This window comes from Mustela erminea, chromosome 4 (genome assembly GCF_009829155.1).
Source record: "Mustela erminea isolate mMusErm1 chromosome 4, mMusErm1.Pri, whole genome shotgun sequence".
Classification (NCBI taxonomy): domain Eukaryota; kingdom Metazoa; phylum Chordata; class Mammalia; order Carnivora; family Mustelidae; genus Mustela; species Mustela erminea.
In genome coordinates this window covers 116824685-116851137 of record NC_045617.1, presented here as the reverse complement: position 1 = coordinate 116851137, position 26453 = coordinate 116824685, and the positions used below count along the sequence as shown (strand labels likewise).

At 52.4% G+C, this 26453-nt stretch overlaps 1 protein-coding gene across 2 annotated transcripts; it reads left to right on the top strand.

Annotated features, from left to right (window-relative positions):
• Positions 1-17420: 17420 nt before the first annotated feature.
• On the top strand, positions 17421-25776 carry MAPK13 (mitogen-activated protein kinase 13). 2 transcript variants are annotated; one of them, XM_032340505.1, is made up of 13 exons: positions 17549-17637; positions 18082-18183; positions 18485-18614; positions 19874-19932; positions 22599-22707; positions 22933-22962; positions 23348-23395; positions 23486-23600; positions 23734-23805; positions 24479-24558; positions 24815-24893; positions 24996-25172; positions 25423-25776. In XM_032340505.1, exons 3-13 carry the CDS (start codon positions 18600-18602, stop codon positions 25503-25505), a joined length of 867 nt encoding a protein of 288 aa, XP_032196396.1. In that variant the 5' UTR covers positions 17549-17637; positions 18082-18183; positions 18485-18599; the 3' UTR covers positions 25506-25776. The 2 variants fall into 2 exon arrangements, with proteins under 2 accessions (XP_032196395.1, XP_032196396.1); XM_032340504.1 differs by lacking the exon at positions 18082-18183 and having other exon boundaries at positions 17421-17637.
• Positions 25777-26453: the final 677 nt, after the last annotated feature.

Here is a 26453-nt window from a genome sequence, read left to right as displayed (position 1 = left end):
GTTTTTACATTTTTAAATGGCTGAAATCAAGAGGACAAGTATTTTTGTAGTGTGTGAAAAATAATGTAAAATTCAAATTTCAGTGTCTATAAATAAAGTTGTATCGGAACACAACCACATGTTTGTTTATGTATTGTCTGTGGCTGCTTTTGTGCGACACAAAGTTGAGCAGTTGCAGCAGAGACCACAGGGTTTACAAAATCAACACTATTCACTCTGGCCCTTTACAGAAGAAGTTTGCCGACCCCTGGCCCAGGACTTCAGTTTCCTCATGTGTAAGATGCAGTTTGTTTAGATAGTTGTTTGGGTTCTTCTCAGCTTTGACGTTCTAAGGCTATCTGTAGAAAGTATATTTTTATTTGAAAATTGCCCGAGAGAAGGTTGTATGTGTACATATATATATATACATTGTTTATAGACTTCGAACCAAATGTGTTTTATGACACTTTTATCTTACGGCCCTTGACAATATTCTTCAAAACTACTATGTACCATAGGATTAAAGGGCCGCAAGGTCTCATGGCTGTTTTCAGGGCCCGTGGTGGTGTGCTTCCTTTCTCAGCCTAGGAATGCTAACCAGTGACCCGGGGTGGATTGTGAGGCCCGGCCTGTGAGGGTATCAAGAGCGCGCAGCTGGGTGTTTTGTCCTGTAATTTCTGGACCCAGGCTGGCAGCTGGGAATAATGGCACAAGGCAAACTAAGCACAGACTCTTTTCTTCATTCTGTCCTCATTAGCTTTATAAGAGGGTAAAAGAAAAGGGACCTAGTTGTCACGTGTGATGTATCAGCCCCTGTAAGGATCAGACAGTTGTAGGAAATATTTTGCTTCACATACCATGCATGAGTGCTGTGACACAGCCTTCCTCCTGGGCTTCTGGGTGGAGGCCCTGCTTATTAGCTTAAGGAGAATTGACACCAGAAAAAGCTCACCTAAAGTGAATCCACTTAAAATGGGGACCAGAATTGCATGGTGTGTGCTGCAGATTGGAGGAGAGAAGTCTGATTGGGACTGTCATGAAAACTAAACAAAAGCATAAGAACATATTCTTAATTTCAGATACACTTTTGTAATGAACAAAGAACAAATAAATGAAGCATTTCTCAAGGGACACCGTGTCTCTGGCTGCAGTATCCTTCCCATTCCAATTTTTGTGGCATAATCATAGAGGAAAATTTTGCAAAAATATTTGAGGTCTTTCTCAGTTTTCTTAAGGGCCTCAATCTTTAATACTCACATTGTTCTTTTTTTAAAAAAAAGATATTATTCATTCATTTGAGACAGACAGAGCACGAGCAGGAGGAGAGGCAGAAGGAGAGGGAGAAGCAGACTCCCCGCTGAGCCAGGAGCCCTACATGGAGCTCAATCTCAGGACCTGGAGGTCATGACTGGAGCCGAAGGCAGACGCCCAACCATCCGAACCACACTGTTCTTTTTTATAAGTATCTATTGGTGATCACTTTATCACCTTTCCCTTTTTATTGTCTGGCCTGAGTCTGCCAGAGCCACATTTTTTAGATCTGAACAGTTTTCTAGCATTATTTGTCGTTTATCAAATCTACCATCTTTTGCAAGATTTGCAGTTATCGCAATTAACCTGTCATTGGTCATATGCTTATAGTTAGAGACAAACAGAAGATTAGAATGGGTAAGATGGACACTCCAGGTTCTGATACTTATGAAGCAAGGAGGGACTAATGTTATAAGTAGTCCATTCATTAGTGAATGTTTGTGTGTGACAACTTTCGCTTTTCTGTACAATCTGAGAGCTACAAGGACTTGGCCAACAAACATGCAAATGAAGATCTTTTTTATTTTATGATACAGATACGTTTAATATACATATACTTTGAACTTAGCATTTACACTTCTCAAGACTTAGAGGCATCACAAGTGCACAAATGAAAAAGTAAAAGGTTATTCAGGGTCTTTTTAAAAAAAGACTTTATTTATTAGAGAGAGAGAGGGGAGGGGCAGAGGGAGAGGAACAAGCAGACTCAAGTGCTGAGCGCAGAGCCCGACACGGGGGTCAACTCCACCAACCTGAAATCATGACCTGAGGCAAAATCAAGAGTTGGTTGATTAACCAACTTTGTCACCCAGGCACTCCAAGTTCTTGTTCTTTATTAATAGCAAAATATTGGAAGTAACCCATGTATCTGTCAATGAGGACTTCATGGTTCTCTTACAGTGAAACACTGTCTATCTAGGTATGGATACATGCGTAAGATACATTAGAAGGAAAGTGGCAGAGAGAAAAAAGTCTCTCTCTTTTTTCTTTGTTTTACTTTTTAAGATTTTATTTATTTATTTGACAGAGCAAGAGAGTACAAGCAGGGGGAGCGGCAGGCAGAGGGAGAAGCAGGCTCCCCACTGAGCAGGGAGCCCCATGAGGGGCTCAATCCCAGGACCCTGAGATCGTGACCTGAGCCAAAGGCAGACGGTTAATAACTGAGCCACCCAGCTGTCCCTGTTGTCCTCTCTTTTTACAGATAGAAACATACGGCTAGGGAGAGCCTAGAGGAACACACACAAAACTCAGCAGCCATCTCTGGGTGGTGGGATTATAGGAGGTTCTAACTTTGTGCAATTTGTTATGTTTTATTATGAAACTCTGAATAATTTGTTTTGGAATCCGAAAACTTCTAAAAAAATTTTCTGATGAGAAAGGATTTGGGTTTTTTTTTTTTTTTTTGGTGTGTGTGACCTGGGGAACCATTCCCCAATTTCAGTTTTGCCTGGGTCAGAGCCCAACTTCCTAAGATGAAAGAACACTTGCTAGGAAGGAGTTGTACCCAGCTGTTGGGCTTCTGACAAGCAGAACACCACCACTCCATCGTAGCACGAGTCTCCTCCCCAGCTGGAAGCGCCTGGCAGTTTCTTCCCCAACAGAAGAGTGTATTTTATGGATCTGAAGCCAGATTTTTCAACTTTTGGCACTCTTGACATCTTGAGTTGGGCTGGTACTTGTGGAGGCTGACCTGTATGTTGTAGGTGGTTAAGCAGCATCCCTGACTTCTACTCACAAGATGACTGCGGTGTACATGCTCCCTTCTCCCAGCTCTCACAGCCAAAAATGTCTCCACGTATTGCCAACTGTCCCCTGGGGCAAAATCACCCCTGGTTGAGAACCACTCGTCTAAAGCTGACACCTCTCGCAGTGTCCCACAGGCTTGGTCAGTAGAGCAGTTGATTATTATCTCGGGGTCATGAGTTTTCAAGTGCCACACTGGGCCTGGAACTTACTTTTTTAAAAATGTGTGTGTGTGTGTGTGTGTGTGTGTGTGTGTGTGTGTGTGTGTGTGTTTAAATAGTAAAGCTGGGACACCTCTAGTCTTGCAGAATAACGAAGACTCTTCTTGAAGTAATAATCGAAGGTTAACACCTACTAACCTGTTCTTACTCAAAGATATGGGAAAGGCCTTTTTGAAGACTGGGGTATATCTTTTTTGGAGAAGAGGAAGATGTCAGTTCAGGAAAAAAGTATGCTTGATTACTGGATTGAGGCTCTCCCATTTTTCAAAAAAAGAAAAAGGATGTGGGTGTCGAGTGGATAAAGTTATTCTTTGTTCAGAAGCATGTTGGCCATTGCCACAGCTAGAACATTTATTTCAACTCGGGTATGGCTGCAGGATTTTCTTAGGCAGGTGATGGGTTACCATGGAAAGAATACTGGGTTTTGAAGCCGGAAATTCCAGGTTCAATCCTGACTCAAGCTTTCATCAGGCATGTGACACTGGGATCATAGTTTTCAGTTTTCAAGTGATTGTAAAGGTTAAATGAAATAACAACCCTCTCTGTGCCCTGCATGTTGGGGACACTTGAGGCCCTGGTTAGTTTGTCACTTGAGCTGACCTTGGGTGTTGAGGTTGTTCTATTAGAGTCAGTGTAGGAGTGTCCTCCCTATCGTGTGACCTGAAATCACATGGGAGGACAGCTCCCAGGACGAGATAGTCCAGGGCCTAACTCCAGTGTAGTTTCTGGGAAATTCCCCTTATTGAGGCCAGAGGCTGTGGTCTGAGTATGCACAGCCAGAGGGACACTATTATACTCCCGACCTTCTTGATTCGTTCAGTTCAGAGAATGTGCTTTATTTAGAAGTCTCTAAGAAGTTAAGTGTGGAAGTAACCTTAAATCCAGTTTTGCAGTGAAGAAAATCTATATACACCACCACTTTTGCGTGTCAAAAGGTTAAGAAAAATATATAGCTTAGCCCCTTGACAAAGAGCTCTGATAAAGCTCTCAACTCTTGGCTCCTGGGTGGCTCAGTTGGTTGGGCATCTGCCTTCAGCTCAGGTCATGATCTGAGGGTCCTGGGATCAAGTCCCGCGCCGGTCCCCCTGCTCAGTGGGGAGCCTGCTTCTCCCTCTGCCTTTGCCTGTCACTCTGCTTGCTTGTGTGTGCTCTCTCTAATAAATAAATAAAAATCTTTAAAATCAAGTTACAGTCTAGGCTCAGATAACTATAAATAGGGTTTTCCACTTCCATGAATGTCCAGCAGGGTGTATTTTGTTACATGAAGCAATTTTTGCTGAGAATCTCACTCTGCACAACGCCTCCTGTGTGAGAATTATCAGAAGCCCCAGTCATGGCGACGACCATACATGACTCCAAGACTTCCCAAGTTCACTCTCGGGGAACTGCTGACATAGACAGGCCTGGCTTGGGGGGTTGTGGAGTGAGACTTCCACGCTGAAGGACAGGTCTGCTTTCCTATCTCCCTCTCCTTCCCCCTCTTTCCCTCCTTCCCTACTAAAAGGTAGCTATTTTATTGAACCCCTACTGTATGTTCTACAAGTCATAAAGTTCTCATCCAGAGTCACAGAACACCTGAGGCTAGAATCCACTGACCATCCTGGAGTTGACATTGAGGGACTCCTAGCTCCACAGAGTTTTACAGCATTGACAGTAGACATGCCTCTACCGGGTTTTTGAAAGAAAATCAAGGAAAAAATGTGTTCAGTGTGCATAGTTTCCCCCAAAGACTTGCCGGCTGTTTTGGACCAAAGAGGAGCAAAAAGGACACCAATGTCCACGGCGCCACACCTGGCCTTTTTGCTTGCCTGGACTGGAGATGCACCCCCAGCCCTCAGGAGGGAAGTGGGGCTGAGGGGGAGCAGCAGCAGCTACCTTTGCCCCCATTGGTGCCTCTCGCTCTCCTGGGCCATGCTCTGCATGTAGAAGGCCACTGTGGGCTTCAACCTTCTCTCTTCTGGTCTTATGCATGGCATTCCTCTATGCAGAAGCCCCTGCCTTCTCACTTGCCAGGCTACGGACCCCTGTCACTCCCTCTGTAAGCCTTCCCTGCCCACCCCAAGCTCCGATGAGAGGTCCCTTCTATGTGCTGCTGTTCTTGTCTGCACTGATGGATGGTGACGCCATCTGCGCTTTGTCATCACTGTTTTCTCATTGCCTGGGGTTTGTCTCACCTGCTCCAGAGGAGAAACATACAAACGTTAAGGATAAAGGCCCTGGAAACAGTCTGAGTGGGTCCAAGTCCTAGCCCCTCCAGCTCTCAGGGAGGGGTCCAATCTTGAGCAAATTACTTAATCTTTCTGAATCTACCTATAGTGTTGTTCTGGAGATTATCTGAGCTGAGCCATGTAAACCCTTGGCATACATCACTCAGTACCTGTCAGTTCAGGACTGTATGTCCTCAAGGGCACAGACTGTCTTGTTCAGGACTGTGTTCCTGGTACCCGGCACACAGTGGGCAGCCAACCCTCGGCGGCTGAGTCAGTAAATGACTCTCCTCTTTTAATCACTCGCACCCCATCTTGTCCTCTGCTTCCTGTTTTTATAATCAACCATCTTAAAAAGCAAAGGCCATCTAAAGAAAGAGACCAAATACGGACCAATTATCTGCCCGAAGAATCGGTGCTGTGTGGAAATTTCCGGTTTAAGAAGCGACAAGCGTTAGAACCATTGGATCCCGATTCTCTTGGCTGCCTCTTGCTATGTCGTTTGAGTTGGAGGCCCAGCACTTTAATGACTTGGAACAAGAATCAAAAGATTAGTGACGGTGGCTGATGGCCGTGATCCAGGTAATTCCTACCGTTTCCCCATCCATCTGCCACTTGAGAATGAAAATATCAGGGAAAAAGAAGGGGAAAATGGAAGTCATTATGATGTCTCGCGCCCTCAGTCGGCTGTTCCACACGCACCTGTTGGGTAACCTCTGTGTGTCAGGCACTGGGAACTGGGAAAAAAATAAAAGATCCCTGCCCTCTTGGAGTTGATGTTCTTAATGGGGAAGATGGTTGCAAACAGTGTACTATCTCCCTGGCACCCCTAGGAGAGGACCTCTGAGTGCTCATTGCTGGGGGCCATTTCTGGGCCAGGGATGCCTTTGGTGCCCATCCCTGGCACCCAGCTGACAGACAGTGGGATTTCGTCACAGGAGTCCTAGCCTTGGGTGTCCGTGACCTGATCAGCTGGCCTCCCTTGCAGGGCTGCCAGTGTAGTCATCTGCTTCTGGTTGGGAGATGTCAAATCATCCCCTGCAGCCATTACCCGAAGAGCCATTTCCCCTCGGCCATTGTTCAGGGATGACACAGCTGGTGATCGGGGCCCTTGTCCCGAAAACTCACCCTCACGACTCCACGACTCCATTGTTCAGGGATGACACTGCCGTGACTCTCTGATCATGGCTGCTGACAAATGCTTGTGGTGGTGTGCTCCCATCCAGAGGCTATTCTGTCACTGAAAAGCCCCACCCACTGCCCAGCTAGAAAAGCCCCACCGGCACCCACCCCACCGAGCCTCTCCCTGGCTGACACTCAGGTGCCCGCTGCTGGTGTTCTGTTTTTCTTTTTTCTTTTATCATTTTTTAATTTAAGACTTTATTTATTTATTTGAGAGAGAGAGACAGAGAGAGCATGAGCAGGGAGAAGCGCAAAGGGAGAGGGAGAAGCAGACTCCCCAGGGGAGCGGAACTCGATCCCAGGACGAACTCAAGGCAGACTCTTCACCCACTGAGTGCCCCAGGCACCCCCCACTGCAGGTGTTTGTAACCAAGCACGAAGCACCAAGCTTGCTGGCATCAAAGCACTGACCACATTACCTTTTCTAACTACTCTTATTCTTCCATGACACAGAACGTGTTGATTATTGAAAACGTTTTTAGTGGAGCTAGGTAACCTCCATTATCCCACCCCCCACAAATAATAGTTCTCGACAGGGTGCTTTAAGCTCTAGATTTTCTCAGTCGGTAAAAACACATGACTTCTATAAAAATGGATGCAGATTATTCAGTCTGTGTCAATAAATGGCATTGAGACAAATAGACGGTTACCTTCCTCCTTTAGCCAGGATCACTTCCATGCGAAACAAAGATTTAAAAGGGGAAGGGCTTTTGAAGCATGTCACAAAAGCCAGAAACCCTCAAGGAAAAGGCTAATGAATTGGATCATGCAGCGGCCGTAAAATTTCCATTCGTTAGAAGACGTCATAAACACCTTATGACATCATGTTTTACTTGTAGGTAATTGTTCTGGAGAAACTCTACCACTGGGCTCAAGGAAATCAATACAGGGGACTTTTCACTCAGAATTATTCGTAATGGAGAGACACTTGGGCGCTTGGCTGACTCCATGGGTGACACGTGCAACTCTTGATCTCAGGGCTGAGATTGAGCCCCACACTGGGTGTAGAGCTCGCTTAAAATTAAAAAAACAAAAAACAAAAAAACAAAAAACAAAACTTGAAAAGAAAAGAAAAACTGGAGCAAACCTCAAAGTCCATCAATAGGCAGATAGGAAGATAGCTGAAGCGTGTCCCTGCAACAAAATCCTACCCAGCAGTGAGGACACATGATCTAAGACTCTGCCTCCCCCCAGGTTCTGTCTGCGTCCTAGGAACAAGTGGCAATGTCTGGAGGCATTTTTGGTTGTCACGACTGGGGGCAAGGGGTGAGCATCTAATGCGTAGAGGCCAGATCTGCTACTATGATACACAGGACAGCCCCCCACCCCCATAATTAGCAGGCCCCGAGTGTCGCTGGTGCTGAGGTTGAGAAGTCTCGAGCAAGCTCGAATCAACATGGGCAGATCCCGACAGCAATCTTGAGTGAAAAAGGAAGTTGCAGACTGATCCGGTTTGATATTTTTGCAGATACATACATAGCACAAGTAAAAATCACATATGGGAATAATGCACACCCACTCAGCAAATCTGGAACAATCCATCCAGGCATTTTTTTTCCCCCTTTTACTTTCTTCTCACGATGCTGGAAAAGTCTCTTTATTGATATAGATGAGGAACAGTAGTGATGAGTGTAAGGGCCCTTGTCTGTTTCATGTCGACTACATTGATAGCTGTGGAATTCTCAGGATAAACAAGGTGCACATTTTCACTATTGTGATAACATATTAAAATGGCTCTCCTAAAAGCTTGTACTAATTTACATTCCCACCGCGGTGACAGTTGTCATTTCTTCTTTCTCTCTGCCTCCTTCACTAAGATATGAGTTTCTTGAGTGACATGTGTTCATGTGTCTTTAATGTCTCGCTAGGTTCTTCATCCTAGAATTCGTTCGCATGGGTTAAGGCTTTATGACACGTTGCTAAGTCGATTCAGAGGACAGAGAGAGATAAGACATTCATAGCCTCAAGAAAGTCAGTTTCATTTCGTTTGAATGTTAACCAACAATTCAAGTCAGGGGGTAAGGGGGCAGTTGGGCAGGAGCAGCCAGGAACAGCTGGCCCCAAGAAGGGCTTCTGAGCTGGGCCTGGAGGCATAAGGGTCCTCCCCATCCATGGAAAAGCAGAGGAATGGCATTCCAGAAAGGCAACAGCTCATGCAAAGGTGTGGTGCCAGGGCTGAGTAAGGCATGTTTGTGAGATAGTTAGAATGGAGGTCATCTGGGCATCGACACTTTGGAGGATCTGATTAGCAAGAAAGGAAGGCAGTGCTGGGTTGGGGGCAAACCTTGTCCAACAGGCTAAGAAGCCTAAACTTTTTCCCTGGAGGCAAAAGGGAGCTCACAGGGGCAGGGAGCACCGAGGTGGAAAGGCTGCCCTAACCAAGAAGAGCAGTCACAGCTGGGCTGTGGTCACACCTGCCCTGAGCTTCTGGCCAGCTGCCCAGCAGGAGCACGGAAGTATGAACCAGTGGAGATCCTGGAAGGTCCATGAGGTAGGGAGAAGCACTGTGCCCAGGGCCCAGAGGCCCTGCTGCTGGTTTGTACCCAGTATTCCACGGATCCCTCTTGTCACGTCTCTGCCTAGGCCGACAGCCCCGGAGCCCGCTTGCTGTGGCTCTTGACAGCTGACTTTGTGTCGCTCTTCTCAACTCCATGTTCAATGACATCAAGTTTATAGCTTGAATTTGGCCTGGCGGAAGTATTCATACCACGGAAATCACTAAGTGCTACGCACTGGGACTCCCGATCCCACCCCCAAGCCACCTAATGCCAGTTTTCCAAGACACCACTGACTGTTTCCTTCTAGAAATAAGGAGGATCCTGTGATTAGATGTGGAGAAGCATGGGAAGGGAGAGTCTTTTTTTTTTTTTTTTAAGATTTTATTTATTTATTTGACAGACAGAGATCACAAGTAGGCAGAGAGGCAGGCAGAGAGAGAGGAAGAAGCAGGCTCCCTGCTGAGCAGAGAGCCCGATGTGATATAGGGCTTGATCCCAGGACCCTGAGATCATGACTTGAGCCGAAGGCAGAGGCTTAACCCACTGAGCTACTCAGGCGTTTAGGGAAACTAAATGGAATGTTTAGGAAGAAAAATGTGTGGCCAAATAATGGGGGCACCATCAGGAGGAATTCAGATTGCTCAAAGGCAAAGGCTGGGCCCCCAGGGGCGCTGTGCAGAGCAGGTGAGCATAGTGGTTACCAGCACCAACTGCAGCTGAGACTGCCAGGGCCTGAATTGCAGCTCTGACCCTTGTGAGCTGTGTGACCTTGGGCAAGTCACTTTGCCTCTCTGTGCCTCAGGTTTGTCATATGAAAAATGGAGGGTACTATGAACTCATCTCATAGGATTCCTAAGAGGATGAAATGAGTTACATGTGTGTAAAGCTCTTAGAACAATTTTTGGCCACAAATTAATGCTCTATGAATATTTGTTAAATACACAAAATAGAAAACCGAAGTACCCAGACAGGCAGAGTGACTTACCTCAGGTCACACAGGAAATGTGAAGCATAGCTGGGATCAGAGCCCAAACTTCTGCCATGGCAGGCAGTCCTGCTAGTCTCATCTGGCTTCCTTTGGCCCTGACAAGGGCTGTGGGGCTCCCGGGAATGATTCATGTGTCCTGACCTTGGTGCTTTACATCAGAAGGGCAGAACAGGCAGCCCCAGTGGCCTCTAGCCTGGAAAGGCAGCTTGTTGAGATGCCCTCCGGGGTGCACAGCCTCCTCAGCCCAGGGCAGGGCACGCAGGACCCCAGGTGAGACACTGACCTTGTCCCAAGCTTTGGCAGGTCGTTGAGCTGGGATGGCCCTAGGACCGAAGGTGAGCTAGCCAACCTATCAGCTGCAAACTAAGAGGACAGAGAGGCACAGTAATAACAGTGGCTTCTGCTGAGAGCCCCCACTCCTGGCCAGTCACTGTAGGGGGTGGGGGGCACTGTTCTAGGTACTTGGGATTCAGCAATGAACAAAGCAATGAACAAAGTCGAAGCCGCTCTTCCTGCAGACCAGATGATCTAGTGGGGGCAGGCAGAGAGCTGATCAACAGATGCACTGAGAGATATATAAGGTTTTAAAGGAAAATGAGGCCAGGGGAAGCAGGTGGGGCGTGGCTGGCCATCGGGGCAGGGAGGACACTCAGAGGAGGTGACAGGTGAGCAATCCTGAAGGATGTGAGGGAGCACCCATGCCTCCAGGGTCTCATTAAATCCTGCTGCTCACCCTGGCTGTGTGGGCGTCATTCTCCCACCTTACCGATGAGGAAGCTCAGAGACACGTGTTCACCTACTCAAGGTCACACCGCCTGTGAGTGTCGGCTGGAGATTCAAACCCAGCTCTTCCTGTCCTCGTTACTCTCCTCCCCTCTCCTCTGCAGTTGTCACAAAGCCTGGGTGTGTGTGCGGTGGAGAAACAGCCAGGGTTGTGGGGTTGGGAGGGTAGATACTGGGGTACAGAGGTAAGCGGGTCTGGAGGTCACTCTGGAACACTTCCTTGAAGAGGTGGGTCTGTAGCTGAACTTTCAAGATCAGGAAGGAAGGGCAATTGCAAAGGGTAGAGGGTCTGGCTTATCTGCAGTGTCCGTGGGAGCAGGGAAGGCAGGGAGGGGCTTGCTTTACCATGGAAGTTTGGTGAAGGAAGTTTGGCAAATTCTTGGTGAAGGAAGAAGAGGTCCCCAAATTTGGGTTGTGTGCCCTGGTTCTTTTTTTTTTAATTTTATTTTTATTTATTTAGTTGAGAGAGAGAATGAGAAAGGGAGAGCATGAGTGGGGAGAGGTCAGAGGGAGAAGCAGACTCCCCACTGAGCAGAGAGCCCAAATGTAGGATTTAATCCTGGGACTCCAGGATCATGACCTGAGCCGAAGACAGTCGCTTAACCAACTGAGCCACCCAGGCGCCCCCTATGTCCCTTGGTTCTTAATTAAAAGTCCTTTACCACCACACATGGATGCTGGAGGGCCACACGAGGGGGACACCCATAGGCTCTGGTTCAGAGAGCAGTAAAGTAACAGTGCGAAGCCAAACACCCTTCAGGATAGGGCATGTGCAACCCAACAGGGACCACATGTCCCAGACACCTCACAACGGACCCGACTTCAAGCATGGCTCCCCAGCTGTTGCTTCCTCCACTCCACCTTCTGGGTCTTCAAACCTCATTCCTCTTATTGCCTCTCAAACCAACAAGAGACAAAGATCTTTGATTCATTCATTCACTATTTATTGAGCACTTCCTGTGGGCCAGGCACAGTGCTGGGCACTTGGTGGTGACCAAGACACTGCCCTCGCCCTCACCGAGTCATTTATCCAGTGGTGGAGGCAGACATTTCATGGAGGACAGTGCCGATTCATCACAGTTATGAGGGCGCCTGGGTGGCTCCTCGTTAAGCATCTGCCTTCAGCTCAGGTCATGAACCCAGGGTGCTGGGATGGAGCCCTGCATTGGGCTTCCTGCTCAGTGGGGAGCCTGCTTCTCCCTCTCCCACTACCCTTACTTGTGCTCCCTCACTCACTGTCAAATAAATAAATATTAAAGAAAATCTACAATTACAGTGAATGCCACAGAGGACAAAGCAGATCAAATGGAGCAGAGTTTGCCCCATCACGGGAATATCTCACCAGACCGACCGCAGACCACATCCTCACAGGACTTGGACTTGGTCAAGGGGCCCGTCTCACGAAGGCTGGGCAGAGAGAAGTGGGTGTAGGGGTGCAGTGGGAGGGGGAGCAAGGAAGAGAACTGTGTTTGATGTGAGTAGGTGAAGTTTACCTTCTGGGCCCCACCAAGGTTGGCTGGGAGGGGGTTGCTCCCGCAGAGCTGTCCCCAACTCGGTCGTCCACCAGGGGGTGCTCAAACTGAGGGCAGGGAGAAGACCAGGAAGGCGGAGAGAGAAAAGCTCACAGAGTCGAGGAGCACCTGTGAGAAGAGGGAGCCAGATTCTCTGGTCTTGGGATGGATGTTCCGCTCAGGCCCCGAGGCTGTTGCCCAGCCCCAACCCCAGCCCCAGCCCCCCAGAAGGGGAAGAGGTGCTGGGGAAGATGACCCAGGACCCTGAGACCACTGACGTGGCCCCAGGTGTGGTGAGCTGGTCCCTTGAGGAACTGAGCAGAGCCTGGTTGGAGTGAGGGATGAGGTTGGGGACGGGGGGGGGGGTGGGAGGGGTGGGAGGGAAGTGGGGGTGGGGCGGGTTGGGTGGTGGGCAGGCCCAGAACTCAGTGGAAAAGTTGGGAAGGCAGACACCTGCTCCTGCCCTGGAGATCTGCTTGGCTCACTGCCCTGTGCAGTGAGATATTGCCCACATAGGGCCTCCCCAGACAGACCTTCCCTGACAGCCTGTCTAAAAGAGCTCTCCCGGTCCTTCTTCACAGTCTTACTCAGCGGGATTTTCTTCCCAGGGCTTAACACTGCTTGACATGACATTTGCTCGAATCATCTGAAATGGTCAAATAGCAGCAATTTCGTGTGGCTCAGCCTAAGGCTACGTATTTGTTCACTGGTTTTCCATCTGCCTCCACAGTTAGAATGTCAGCTCCACGCGGGGGTGCAGTGGGGGGCATCTTTATCTGTTACATTTTAGTCACATCCCTGGCACCTGGGTCAGTCCAGGGCACTCAGTAAACCCTCAGTAAACACCAAGTGGGTTACATTCACATTGACTGAATGAGTCTGTGGGCTGGGGTAAAGAGAGACTGGGGCGAGGGGGCAAACCCCGAAAAGACTTTTGACTACAGAGGACACACGGATGATGACCAGAGGGGCGGGGGTGGCGGATGGCTGAAAGAGGTGATGGGGATTCAGGAGGGCCCGTGTGTCGTGATGAGTACCAGGTGGTGTGTGGAGTGATGAATCACACTATTGCACACCTGCAACTAATATTATAATCTATATTAACTAAGTGGAAGTTAAATGAAAACTTCAAAAAATTTTTAAAAGCTTGATAACAGAGTTGGATGTGAGTGGGAGCTGCCCAGGAAGCAGCTTCTGGGGCAGGACTGGGAGCAAGGGGCGGGGGGTGCTGAGGCAGAGCGGTGGGGGGGAGGGGGTCTGGCGCTGGGAGGCAAAGCTGGACAACACTGGGGGGAGGGGAAGAACATCTGGACAGCATCTCCCATGTGCCAGCCACTGAATTACACGCCTCTCCTGCCATCTCTCTCAGTCCTCGTGACGCCCCATGAAGTGGGTATTATTGCCACTCCTGGTTTACAGACGAAGAAACTGAGGCTCAGGCAGGCTAACTCGCCCAGGGCTAGCTAAGTCAACAAGGCACACGTGCGGCTTTCCCTCTGCATTTCCCTACCTCCTCGTCCCCCGCCCCCCCACCTCCTCTTGATTTTGATTGTTTTGTGGAGTTTTGAAAGCCCCTTAGGAGCTGGAGCCCGAGTTCTTGGGGGCTCCCTTGCTGTTTCGTCCCGGCAGGACCCCAAACCCATCACAGTTTCTCATTTTGTAGAGGTCTCCTGGCCAGTTGTGGTGAGGATTTGAGTGGCTGGCCTTGTATTTGGGACAGAGAGGCCTGTGGTGTTTGAGGTGTGGCTGGATTCCTGAGGCAAGATGGAGTCCAGGTGGCCAGGATGCAGGACATGGGCAGCAGCCTCATTGTCCTGTGAGGCTTTTATCTCTGTTGTAAGAAACGAGTCATCAATCCCCCCAAAAACCATGCCCTTGCCCCCCACCTGTGGCATCACTAGGGGGACAGCAGTACAACAGCCTCTTCTCAGGGGCTGGCTGGGTGTTGGGCTGTCTACTTGGTAGTTGAATGCACAGCCTCTGGAAGACCACATCCACCAGCTTCTTGGTCATGTGTGACTTTGGGCCAATTACTTAACACCTCTGGGCCTCAGTCTCTCCATCTGGACAGAGCAGATCAGCCCTGACATGTGGGAGATGCCTGGTCCCATCAGCCAGGCCTTGCTGGTGCTCACAGCAGGCCTGGCACAGCTCCCTCCTGCTGGACTCCTCTAAGCACAGACAAAGCCATCTGTGACTGTGCTGGGTCAAGACAAAAACAAGACCGCTCCATAATCACGCCTGAAAACAGACAAAACAGGAATACCGTCCAGACCACAGAAATGACCAAACATGCCTTGTGTAGCTAATCTGAGGAAAGGCTGCTTCTCCACCAATTACAGCTCTTGCCTCTTTCCTTTTGGCTCTCCTTCTAGGTAAGATTTATGATCCCCAACCATAGAATCACCTCTACTTCCCGACAGCATCTCATCCAGATCAGCCTTGCTCGGGATGATATACTCCCAGGACTCTTCAGATATAATTGTCATGCTATCACTCTCACTTCACAATGGGGACATGAGACCTCTATAGAGAGGGGCAGCAGCTTTGCCCCGGGGCCACACAGCTGGGAGTGCAGAGTCAGGGTGGCAGCTCGGGTCCCCTTCCAAAGCGGGTTTCCTAACCTCCTTGATTCAGCTTTGATAGGGCAGAAACCAACATGACAATGTTGAGCCAGTATCTGGGAGAAGTGCAGAGGAGTCTGGAACTGAAAGAGAAGAAGAGCCTGGGGCCTCAGTGACCCACTGTGCTTCCTCTCCCATGTGTGAGTAGCCAGGCAGCCTCAGCTCCTCCAAGGTATTTCTCTCCCAAGGCCAAGGCCACCTGGCTACTGAGTAAACACGGGTCAGCTGAGGCCCGAGGGAGCAGGGGTGGGGGTGGGGGTGGGGGGGCAGTGTCATCGGACTGAGGCCTGAGTCACTTCCTGACCATTGCTTAAGAAGCATGCAGAGCCACAGCCCGAGTGGCCAGCTCGTGCCCTCGCAGGATTATATCCACTTGGGCAGGACCATTTCCCTGGTACCCCCACCTTTCTGGGTTCACCTCTGCCACACTCAGCTCTGTCCTTGTCCCTGGGGACTGTGATCCTCATCCCAGAAGGAAGCCCTGAGTCTCCTGGACAATTCTGTCTTGCCTGCGCCCAGGGCCTGAACTCCAGCCCCCAGAACCCCACCCCAGCTTCAGAATCAGGATGCCCTCCCCTGGCACGACCAACCTCAAAGGTCCCAAACTCCTGGAAACCCCTCCCCCGCCCCCCACCCCAGGCTCATAGCCTCTTCCCTCTTCCTCCTGCAGTGTCTCAAGGCTAGAGGCAGGGGAGAGGCAGGGAAGAGGGTGGAGAATATTCCAGATAACCTCGTGTAGGATGTGCAGAGGGAGACCCAGTTTGATCAGTAGACATGTCCTCATGATGTGAGTGAGGGGAGCAGTGTGAAATGCAGACCATTGCCTTTAAGAAGCAAGGCCTTTCAACTCAGAGACACTGCACAGACTTGGAGCCGAGAACATAGCCTCTAAAAGCAGGGTCCGCTCACTTCTTCAACCCAGCTCTGCCCCTTAGCCACTGTGCAACCTTCAGCAAGTTACTTAACCTCTCTGTACCTCAGGTTCCTCATCCCTAAATTGGGCATAATCATAACACTGACTCAGAGACCTCTCACCAGGACTAAGGGAGTTGTATATGTAAAACCCTCATAATAATGACTGGCCCATCGCACGCACCAAGTGTTCTGGAAAGGTTTTTTTCATTTCGAATGGGCTGATTCTTCCATTCATTCTCAATACAGCTTTTGATATCCTACTGTGTGCCAGATACAAATAAGGCAGATTCTCTGAAAGATACGCCTGTTGGGCATTACTGTGGGATCACCCTGCCGCCCTCACCCTGTGGTGGTCTTCCAGACTGTGGGGTGGGGTGGGGTGGGGGGGAAATGGGGCCCAGGGTTTGGGGCCTGCAGACTCCCTAGTGAGGTCCCCCCTTGGTGTAGGCCACAAGCAAGTTCCTTTCCTTCTTCAAGACACCCTCTCTCCCTTTGATTAAGTGAAGCCAGTGGTCCCCGCCCCTTCCACAACCCCTTCCCCAAGCCAGTGAAGGGTCAGATAAGTCAGACCAGGCATGTGGACCCCTTATGGCCATTCTCTGTCCCAACCCCCTTCTGGGAGGCCTCCGTGATTTAATTTGAGCACAGAATCTCTCGGGCTGCACCAGCCGCCAGACACAGGTGGCAGAAGGCCCTGGCTTGTCATTGCCCTCATGCGGCTTCAGGAAGCCAGCAAAAAACCGTGCAAAACTGGTAATCTGAGCCTGGCCTGGATAGTTGGTGTGACAGAATCCCTTCTGGTAATTTTAGATATAAAAATATTGTGGTTATGTTTTAAAAGTAGTCCCTTATCTTTAAGCGATGAAAAAATATTGGATGAAATTACATGATGCCTGGTGTTGCATCAAAATTGGCTAAGGGTTACTATAATCGTTGAAGCCGAGGGACTGGGGTCACGCAGATTCCCTAGAACCTCACTATCACAATGTGGTCCAGAGAGCCCCTGAGCCCGGGAGCCCGCACCTTCAGTGGTGAGCAGCATCGGGCTGTTTTGTCTACTTCGGTACTTTTGAAACTTTCCGTAAGCAAAACGTTGTGGGGTTTCGTTTTGTTTTTCCAGTATTGTCTCCATTAGCCGCACCACGATCCTCCACGCAGATCTTCCCATCGAGTCCGGGGCCAGAAGGACCGGAGCGGCCCTGTCTTCCCACCCTCACCACCCCTACCCCCGCCACGCACCCCCGCGGGAGCCCCCGGCTCTACCCCGCCGCCGGCGACGCCCGCAGCAACCCCTCCTACGGGGCAGCGCACCTGGGACTCCGGTCCCGGGCCCCACACCGCCGGGGCTGTCGGGGCAGGTCCGGGCGTGGCCGCACTCGGCGCATCTGGGCGAGCCGGCAGGTGGGACGCGCCGCAGGCCCGGGACCCCGCCCTCGCGCGGGGGAGGAGCGGGCGGCGGGGCGGGCCGGACCGGCGGGCGGGGGGCCGGGTGCTGGGAGCCTGGCGGGCCGCGAACGCAGGCGCCGTGCTGGGGCCGCCGAGACTGGGGGCCCGGGATGAGCTTCACGCGGAAAAAGGGCTTCTACAAGCAGGACGTCAACAAGACTGCCTGGGAGTTGCCCAAGACCTACGTGTCCCCGACGCACGTAGGCAGCGGGGCGTATGGCGCCGTGTGGTGAGACCCCCGGGACAGCGCGCCGCTGGGGGGCGCCGGGGGGCGCGCGGGGCATCGGGCGGGACCTACGGCGGGCGCGCGGGCACCGGGGCGCAGATGGAGCCTCCCGACGACCCGGGCCCGGCCAGTGCACCTCTTCCCGGGCTCGCCTCGGGGTTGGGGGGGGGGATCCCCGTCTCCTGCGGGGCGCTCGGGGCTGCGTCCCCACTACCTTGAGCGAAGACCCCAAAGCCCCGAGTCCCGCCGGCTCGGAAGACTCTGGTGGAGGCTTTTCTGGGCTGAGCGCTTGGAGCTGGGAGGCCGCGACAGGGCAGTGGAGTGGCAGCCAGAAGCCTCAGGCTGTGGCAGAGGCTGACCTGCGGCCCCCGCGGGCGCCACTTCACTGTCCTCACCGACTTTGTGGGGTCTCTGTGGCTTGAGTTAGGACTGGGTCTGGTTCCCCAGGACTTGAACCTTACAAGGGACCCCAGAGTTCATCCAGGCAAATCCCCGTTGTTACAAGCGGGTACCCTGAGGCCCAAAGAGGAGGAAGTATGACTTGCCAAGGTACACAGTGCCGGGCTCTGGATCTTGTTGGCCTGAACTTGGGTCTGACCCCGTGAAGAACTGCCCCCCTTTGCCCCCCCCCACCTCCCCCACCCATCCCTCCCTGCGTTTGAAGCTGCTCCCTTACCTCCCAGGTGGTGGGTTCCCTTCCTCCCAGCCCAGCCCGCTGGCCAGGAGGGATTTTGGTGAGGATGGCCTGGGCTCCCCCAGAGTGGCCTGGGAGATAGCACTCGGGATGTGGCCTGGGGGCTGCTGGGGCGGCAAGAAAGCCACAGCCTGCCGACCTGTATATGCCCTCCAGCTCTGCCATCGACAAGCGGTCAGGGGAGAAGGTGGCCATCAAGAAGCTGAGCCGGCCCTTCCAGTCCGAGATCTTTGCCAAGCGGGCCTACCGAGAGCTGCGGCTGCTGAAGCACATGCAGCATGAGAACGTAGGCTGGGCCGGGGGGCTCTGGGGGCCACTCTGGAGCAGGTGGGTGGGCGGGGGAGGGGCCCCATAAGGCTTCTGACTAGCTTCCCCCTCCCACCCACCATGTGTGGGAGAGATGGCCTAAGAGGGTACAGAGAGCTCAGGACAGGGCCAGGGGAAGGGGAATCACCTCTTGCCCCCCCCCCCCCCCCCCCCCCCCCCCCCCCCCCGCCGCCCTTTTCCTCACCTCATTAAAATGAGGAGCCAGGACCTACCCTGCCCAGAAAGGGTGCAAAGGATGGTTTTTTGGGTAGTGGAGCAAAATGAACTTTGGGAGGGGCAAACTTACTGTTTCCTCTCTGTTACAAAGAAGTGGGCACAGAGGTACTTGTGATTTTTTCTCGATCTTGGAGCTAGGACGCCCAGCATCCTGGCTGATGTAGCTTCCGCACGTGGCCCCAATAATAAGAACAATAATTCTAGGTACTTGGGCACTTTCTCTGTGCCAAGTGCTGTCCTCAGAGCTTTGCGGAAACGAACGTGTTACTCCTCACATCACAGGAGTTGAGTACTATTATTCCCAAGGACAGAAGGAGAAACCAAGGCACATAAAGACTAACAGGTTATATGGTTAGTCAGTGCCCCAGCTGGGACTTTGAACCCAGGCAGCATGGCCCCATTCCTCAGTGCATAACCATTAGAATATCCCGTCTGATAGAAACAGCTGGGAAGAAAGACTAGCCACCCAGCGCTGGGCTTAACAACCAGTCTTTGCTCTGGGATACCTAGATTGGTAAAATAATGATTTCAAAATATTGTGCACAAATCTTAAGCCCCATTCCTCTTCAGCAGACGCCTCCCCAGGGCGATGTTTCCCCTGTCTCTGAATCAGCCCTTTGGCAGGCAAGGATGGATATGGTGGGAGACCAAAGGTCAAGGGCAGGGAGCCTTCTGGCTGGAAGGCCCCTTCCCTGTTCCCTCCTTGATTCCCTTCCTTACTTATGGTTGCCTACTCGAGTTGAGAGTGAGTCTGCACGCCTGCCCTGAATCCCAGACTTGGGGGGCAATCACTATGTCCTGCAAGCTCGCTCCCAGTTAAGGGGCTTTCTCTTCTGCCTCTGCCCTTTTTACTGTTCCCGAGAAGGCGGGGGACCTCCCTCCTGCCAGAGATGGTGTACCAGGAAATGGGGGGAGGGGGGTTGTGTGTGTGGCTAGGGCCCCAAGCGAAACGGGGAGAGGGCTGTGGCGGCTGCCCAGCCTCACTGGCAACCTTTTCCCCAGGTCATCGGGCTCCTGGATGTCTTCACCTCAGCCTCCTCCCTGCGCAATTTCCATGACTTGTGAGTTGGGCTGCGCTGGGTTCCAGGGCATTTGCAGGTCTTACTTGCCACTCGGGAGCCAGCTGGGGGAGAGTCCAGATTCGCTCTTCTGCGCAGTAGGCTTCCTGTGCTGGGCTGTCCACCCCTCACCCCTGTGTAATTCCCTCTGGAGTTTCTTGGTGGGGGTTGGTGGGGGAGGGCTGGCAGGAAGAGGTGGGAGGGGCTCTCTGGGGTGCTTGCCTGCCAAGAGATGTCTGCTCCTCTGCTTCTCTTGTTATACACTTTAATACCACCAAGACCTCATTGGCAGTCCTCACAGGGTCTGCACCAACTTACTTCACCATTCTGTGAGGGCCCAGGTATGGGTCTGGACTTTGGGGGTCTTCTTAGCAGGAATCCTTGGCCGCTTCTGGCTGATGGGGTGTTTGACAGTCACACAGAACCAGAAAATTTAGTTGTTCAATGCACTGCTTTGCTACTGCCTGGTCTAAATTTTAGACCAGTGCCTGGTCTAAAATGTATGAACCTTTGGGAGGATGGACTTTTTTTTTCTCTTTTTTTTCTCAACCTCTATTTCAGATGCAGCTGAAGGTCCCTTTGTTAGGATGCAGTGATTCTGAAGAGGTTTTTTTTTTTTGTTTTTTTTTCCCCCCTATAAAGCCAGCTGCTGGGCTTAGCATTGGGCATTTAAAATGGACCAGTTTCCCCTGCTCCTGGCAGGGTGGGGGTATAGTTCCTACAGGAAGACTCACAGAGGTGTGGTGGGTGCTCTAAGTATGGTCGGGTGCAGGGGACTGCATGCTGCCTTGGGGCTTCACAGAGGAGGCAAGGCTCAAACAGCCCCGAAGGATGAGTAGAGGTTTGCCCGAGGTGGAGGGTGCAGAAGGCATCCCGGGTAGGAGGAACTGAGTGGACAAAGGAACGACCACGTTGCCTGGAACTGGACTGTTAGGGGAATATGGGTAAGTTCAGTTTGACTGGTGAAGGCCAATGGCTGGTTTGGTCAAGGGAAGAGTCCAGACTTGATCCCACAGGCAGCCTCAAGTCTACAGAGGATTTGAACATAGCGTGAATAGTCAGAGCAGATTTGGGGGTGCTTTAGGAGGGGGCAGGGAAACAGGGAGCAGCTCTAGAAGCAGAGAACGCCTGGAGAAGGGCCTTCCAGACCTGGATCTAACTAAGGCGGAGGTGATGGGAGGCTGAGAGCGGACCTGAGAACCGTCAGGAGACAGGACTGTCGAAGGGTCGTATCTGTTGGGAGAGGGAGTGGCCCGGAGAGGGGCTGTAAGTCAGGATGCCAGGCTCCTGCTTGGAATACAAGGGGAAGGAAGAACAGATTTTGGGAGAAAGATGATGAGCTCTGTTTTGGACACAACTTTTGAGGAGCCTGTAAACGTTAGGGTGTTTAATCAGCAGTTGCAAATAAATCTGGAAACTCAGGGAGCTCTGGGCTCAGCTAGAACACGATGCAATACTGTTGATGAAGGGATCAACAGAGAAATCTTGAGGGAGGGTCAGACTTTGCAAGAGGTCCGACAGGAAGAAAGGGAGCCGTGGGAGTGCCTGCTGGGCAGCCCTTGGTCCAGCAGTTTCCAAGGGGTGGGAACAGATGTCAGGTTGTCAGGGGATTGGAAGTTAAGGCAGAGAGTTGAGAGGTTGAACCACTCTTTCTAGAAGTTTGGTTGGGGAGGCAAAGAGGGAGAAGGGGTGGCTCTTTGAAGAATCAAGTCAAGAGGTGGTGATACAAGCATGGGAAGACTTCAGCAAGTTTGTCAGCCAAGGGGAGAGAACCTGGGTCCATGCGGAGGTGAAGGACAGCAGTGGGGAGGGGACCGTGCATGGAGCAGGACCCCCGTGAGGAAGAGGGGATGGTCAGGTAGCAGAAAGCTTCAGAAAATCACAGGCTTAGGGTGCCTTCGGCTCAGGTCATGATCCCAGGGTCCTGGGATCGAACCCCAAATCATCAGGCTCCCTGCTCCATGGGGAGCCTACTTCTCCCTCTCCTCTGCCCCTCCGCCCAGCTTGTGCTCTCTCTCATATGTAAGCTCTCAGTCTCTCTCTCTCTCTCAAATAAATCTTTAAAAAAAAAAAAAACATAGGCTCAAAGAGACGGCCTCCACCACATCCTTTTTTTTTTTTTTTTCTTTTGGTAAATATTCCTTTTTAAACCCATCATCTTTTGTTCTGGACTTTGCCGTTACTACCTTGAGCAACAGCCATATTTTGCTGACCTTGACCCGTTTTGCAATCCCATCAGAGGGTGCTGTGGCTCAGCTACTCCTTCTTCCTTCTTCTGCCCTCCTGGAGGCTGTGGGATTACTTCCTTCTTGGAAGGGCAGACGTTCCTGGTGGTTTATGGAGCTCTCCTAGCTGGGCATAACCCTCTGCGGGAGAAAATATTTGGACAGAAGCAGAAGGAAATGCTGGCAGGTGCTCCTAAGTCACGGCTGTGGCTTCCTGGGGTCAGGGGGTGCAGCAGAGGAGGGCAAGGAGAGGGTGCTTTTGAAGAGAGGGAGCACAGCCCCATTTGGTTTTCCTGAGCATGCTCTCACTAAAATGCTGATCCTGAACTCTGCCAGTGGGGGTCCACTGTGCCGGGCTGAGAGCCAGAAGCCGGGAAGCCCGTGTGAGGGGTCTGGCTGGCTGCGGTGGGGCCAGGGTTGGCAAGAAGCTCTCATGCTTTGCAGCTACCTGGTGATGCCCTTCATGCAGACGGACCTGCAGAAGATCATGGGGATGGAGTTCAGTGAGGACAAGATCCAGTACCTGGTGTATCAAATGCTCAAGGGTCTCAAGGTGTGTGTGTGTGTGGCGAGAAGGAGGGGGCTGAAAGGGAGGGGAAGGGGCCGGGGGGCGGAGGGGGGCGTTGGTGTTGAGACCTGAGGTTTGGGGAATGCCCGGCTGTCAGGGCTGGATGAGCACAGTGGGACAGGGCCAGGGAGCTAGCCTGAAGCGCCCCGGGATGGAAGCCAGGCACTGGCTTCACCCTTCTCTCTCTCTCTCTCTCTCTCTCTCTCACAGTATATCCATTCAGCTGGGGTCGTGCACAGGGTGAGTGCTTTCTCTGCGGTGGTCCTCAGAGGGCTCTTCACCCCCGAGAGATTCTCCACAGCTGGGAAGGAGGAAAGGAGTGGGGAGGCGAAAGTCCTCTAGAGCCTGAAATGTGGATTTTGCAGACCCGGCCTTGGCCCAGGAAGGCCTGCTCAGAAGAATGCTGTGTTCTGGGGAACTTTCTGGATGCTGCAGACAAAGCGAACCTTGAGCTGGGGGTCTTAGGCTCTGGGAATCAAGAGTATCTTAGAGCTGGCTGGGCCCGAGAGGACACCTAGGCCAGCCCCTACTTTACACTTGAGGAGACGGACACCCAGAGAGAGGAAGGGAGACCAGCTCTCGTCTCTGCCTCTCAGCCCAGCGCTCGCTCTCTCCTCTCGTCTAGGACCTGAAGCCGGGCAACCTGGCCGTGAATGAGGATTGCGAGCTGAAGGTGAGCTGGTGGGTGCAGGGGCAGCCTGGTGTTGGGGTGGGAGCCTCCTGTGTGCGGCAACTCTTTCTCCCTGTGTCCCCTGAGCTGTAGATCTTGGATTTCGGGCTGGCCCGGCATGCGGACGCCGAGATGACAGGCTACGTGGTGACCCGCTGGTACCGGGCGCCTGAGGTGATCCTCAGCTGGATGCACTACAATCAGACTGGTCAGTGGCCCACTGCCCAGGGAGGGGCTGGGGGGTTTCTCTGGTGGCCCCTCCAGCACCGTTCTGGCTACTCTGGGTGGACTGACCCCTGGCTCAGCTGGTTCGGGTGACGTGTCCTCTCCTCCGTCTGCAGTGGACATCTGGTCTGTGGGCTGTATCATGGCGGAGATGCTGACGGGGAAAACTCTGTTCAAGGGGAAAGATTGTATCCTTTGCTGGAAAAGCTATACTCCACCCAGGGATTCACTCCTTCAACAGACACTTGATTAAATCTCTCTCTCTCTCTCTCTTTTTTTTTTTTTTTGTTAATGCGAAAGTGATACATGCTCCCTGTAGAATGGTTTTGTTGTTGGTTTGGTTTTTGGAGCCCAACACGGGGCTTGAACCCACAACCCTAAACTCAAGACCTGGGCTGAGATCAACGGTTGGCCACTCTGTGGACTGACCATAGAACAGTTTTAAAATGCAGATGAGGGAATTTCTGGAAAGCAGCCACCTGCTGTTCTACCACCGTGTAGGAAAGACTTCACGTGTTGGCACTGCGTGCTCTGAGCGGCCCTGTGCGCCGTGCGGGTGTTGAGAACATGTGGGTCTGCAGCACCGAACTCAGTGTGAGGGTGGGGGACTGTGACCGAGAGACTGATGTGATGGCGGCTGACTGGCTGGGATGGGAGCCTGGAAGGCGGCGCCTCCAGGAGCATCTGTGGGGAAGGACCCTTAACCCAGCCTGGAGGATGGGAAGCCTCCCGGAGCCCTGCACCTTCTCCTGAAAGCACTCTGGGTGCCTGGGGGTGGGGGTGGGGAGTGATGGAAGGGCAGTGGGAAGGACAGCCTGAGATCCAGCAGAGAGTGAGGCTGAGCCTTAACTTGCTGTCAAGACCTGGACCAGCTGTCCCAGATCCTAAAAGTGACCGGGGTGCCGGGGGCAGAGTTTGTGCAGAAGCTGAACGACAAAGCAGTGAGTGGCAGATGGGTCTAAGTTGGCCTAGGCTTCTGTACTTGGCTAACTGGGGGTCACGTGGGCTCTAGGCCATTGGCAAGGAGGCCTCACTGGCCCCCTCCTGGCAGGTGCTCTTGCCTTCCTCCCACTTTGGACTTTGCCCTGAGCCTTCGGCCCAGCTCTGGGCTTCTCTGGAGTCCCTGCCCTTTACCCCAAGGCCTAACCCCTGAGAGGCTGACCTTGGGAGATTACTCACTGCTCCTCTGTCTTCCAGGCCAAATCCTACATCCAGGCCCTGCCACAGAGCCCCAAGAAGGATTTCTCTCAGCTCTTCCCGCGTGCCAGCCCCCAGGGTGAGTGCTGGGGCCCGGCTGTGATGGGGGGCAGCTGCAGCCTGGCCCAGCCGCTGGGCTCTCCCAGGCCTGGGGCGTGAGCTTCCTGCTCTGTCGCCGCAGCCATAGACCTGCTGGAGAAGATTCTGGAGCTGGATGTGGACAAGCGCCTGACGGCCTCACAGGCCCTTGCCCACCCCTTCTTTGAGCCCTTCCGAGACCCCGAGGAGGAGACAGAGGCCCCGCAGCCATTTGATGATTCCTTAGAACATGAGAAACTCACGGTGGATGAATGGAAGCGTAAGAGCAGGGGGCCTTGGGGGTTCTGGTCTGTCTCTTCTTTGCCCCCCTCTTTCTCCAGACCTGGCCTCAGCTGGCCCGCCGCCCTCCTGGATCCCTGCTGCCACCCCCTCTCTGAGCAGATACTGTCTTCTGTGCGCACTGCTTGCTCCCTGAGCTGACCTCTGCTCCGCATTTCATCGGGGGAGAGGGGCTTTCTCTCACCCTTGGCCTCCCGAACACGCCTTGAGCCAGCCTGTGTGTTTCGCAGAGCACATCTACAAGGAGATCGTAAACTTCAGTCCCATTGCCCGGAGGGACTCGCGGCGCCGCAGCGGCATGAAGCTGCAGTGACCTGTCTAGCCGGACCCCTGGCTGAGCCCAGGGACTACCCGTGGCACCACCTGCCAGGGATCCTGCCACTAGGACTGATGCCTGCTGGTCCCTAGGACATGTCCAGCCCTTCTGGGATTATCCTCTTCTGGGGTGGAGGAGAGAGGGGCCTGGTCCTGCTGTAAGAAACAGACCTTACAGAATTCAGTAGCTGCAGAATTCAGAGATGTTGGTTGGGAGAAAATAGCTCTGATCACAACCAGCCACATTAAATCGTCCATCTGGAGACTCGCCCACGTGTGGGGTCCTTCCTTGGGGCTGGGGGGCAGGCCAAGCAGGGGCAGGGGGCTGTGTGCTGATGGTGTATTGGTTTGCTGAGGCTGCTGGGACAAATCACCACAAACTAGACTTGAACAACAGAATCATATTCTCCCACAGTTCTGAAGGCCGGAAGTCTGAAATCAAGGTGTCGGCAGGGCCATGTTTCCTCTGAAGGTTCTAGAGCAGAATCCTTCCTTGCTTCTTTTCAGCTTCTGGGGGCTGCTGGCCTCTGTGGTGTGCCTGGCCTAGTCGCCGCATCCCTCTAGTCTCTGCCTCTTTTCTCACAGGGCCCCTTGCCCTCCATGGAGCTCTGTCTGTCCCGTCTGTCCTTATAGGAACACCAGAGATTTAACCGAGGGCTCGCCTTCCTCCAGCAGGACCTCATCTCCATCCTTACTTTTATATCCACAAAGACCCTGTTTTCAAATGAGGCGACATTCTGAGGTTCCTGGCCGACACAGATTTTGGGAGGACACCATTTAACCCCGTACAGATGGCCACGAGGGAGGGGCCCCTTTCCTGGGTCCTGGGCTCTGTCACAGAGCCAAACATGTCTGGCTGCTAAATTAAGGGAGTTGCAGAGAGCTGCAGCTGGTGAGCGGTGGCACGCAGGTTATTTTGGGTGAGTGATAAGCAATCAAGATACGA

What these genes read in the sequence shown, in the direction of transcription:
- MAPK13 (XM_032340504.1), top strand. Translation starts at nt 17,519, where the DNA reads ATGAGCTTCACGCGGAAAAAGGGCTTCTACAAGCAGGACGTCAACAAG. An exon ending in AAATGCTCAAGGGTCTCAAG is followed by an intron (nt 22,708 to 22,932) that starts GTGTGTGTGTGT and finishes TCTCTCTCACAG; the next exon opens with TATATCCATTCAGCTGGGGT. An exon ending in AGAAGCTGAACGACAAAGCA is followed by an intron (nt 24,559 to 24,814) that starts GTGAGTGGCAGA and finishes TCTGTCTTCCAG; the next exon opens with GCCAAATCCTACATCCAGGC.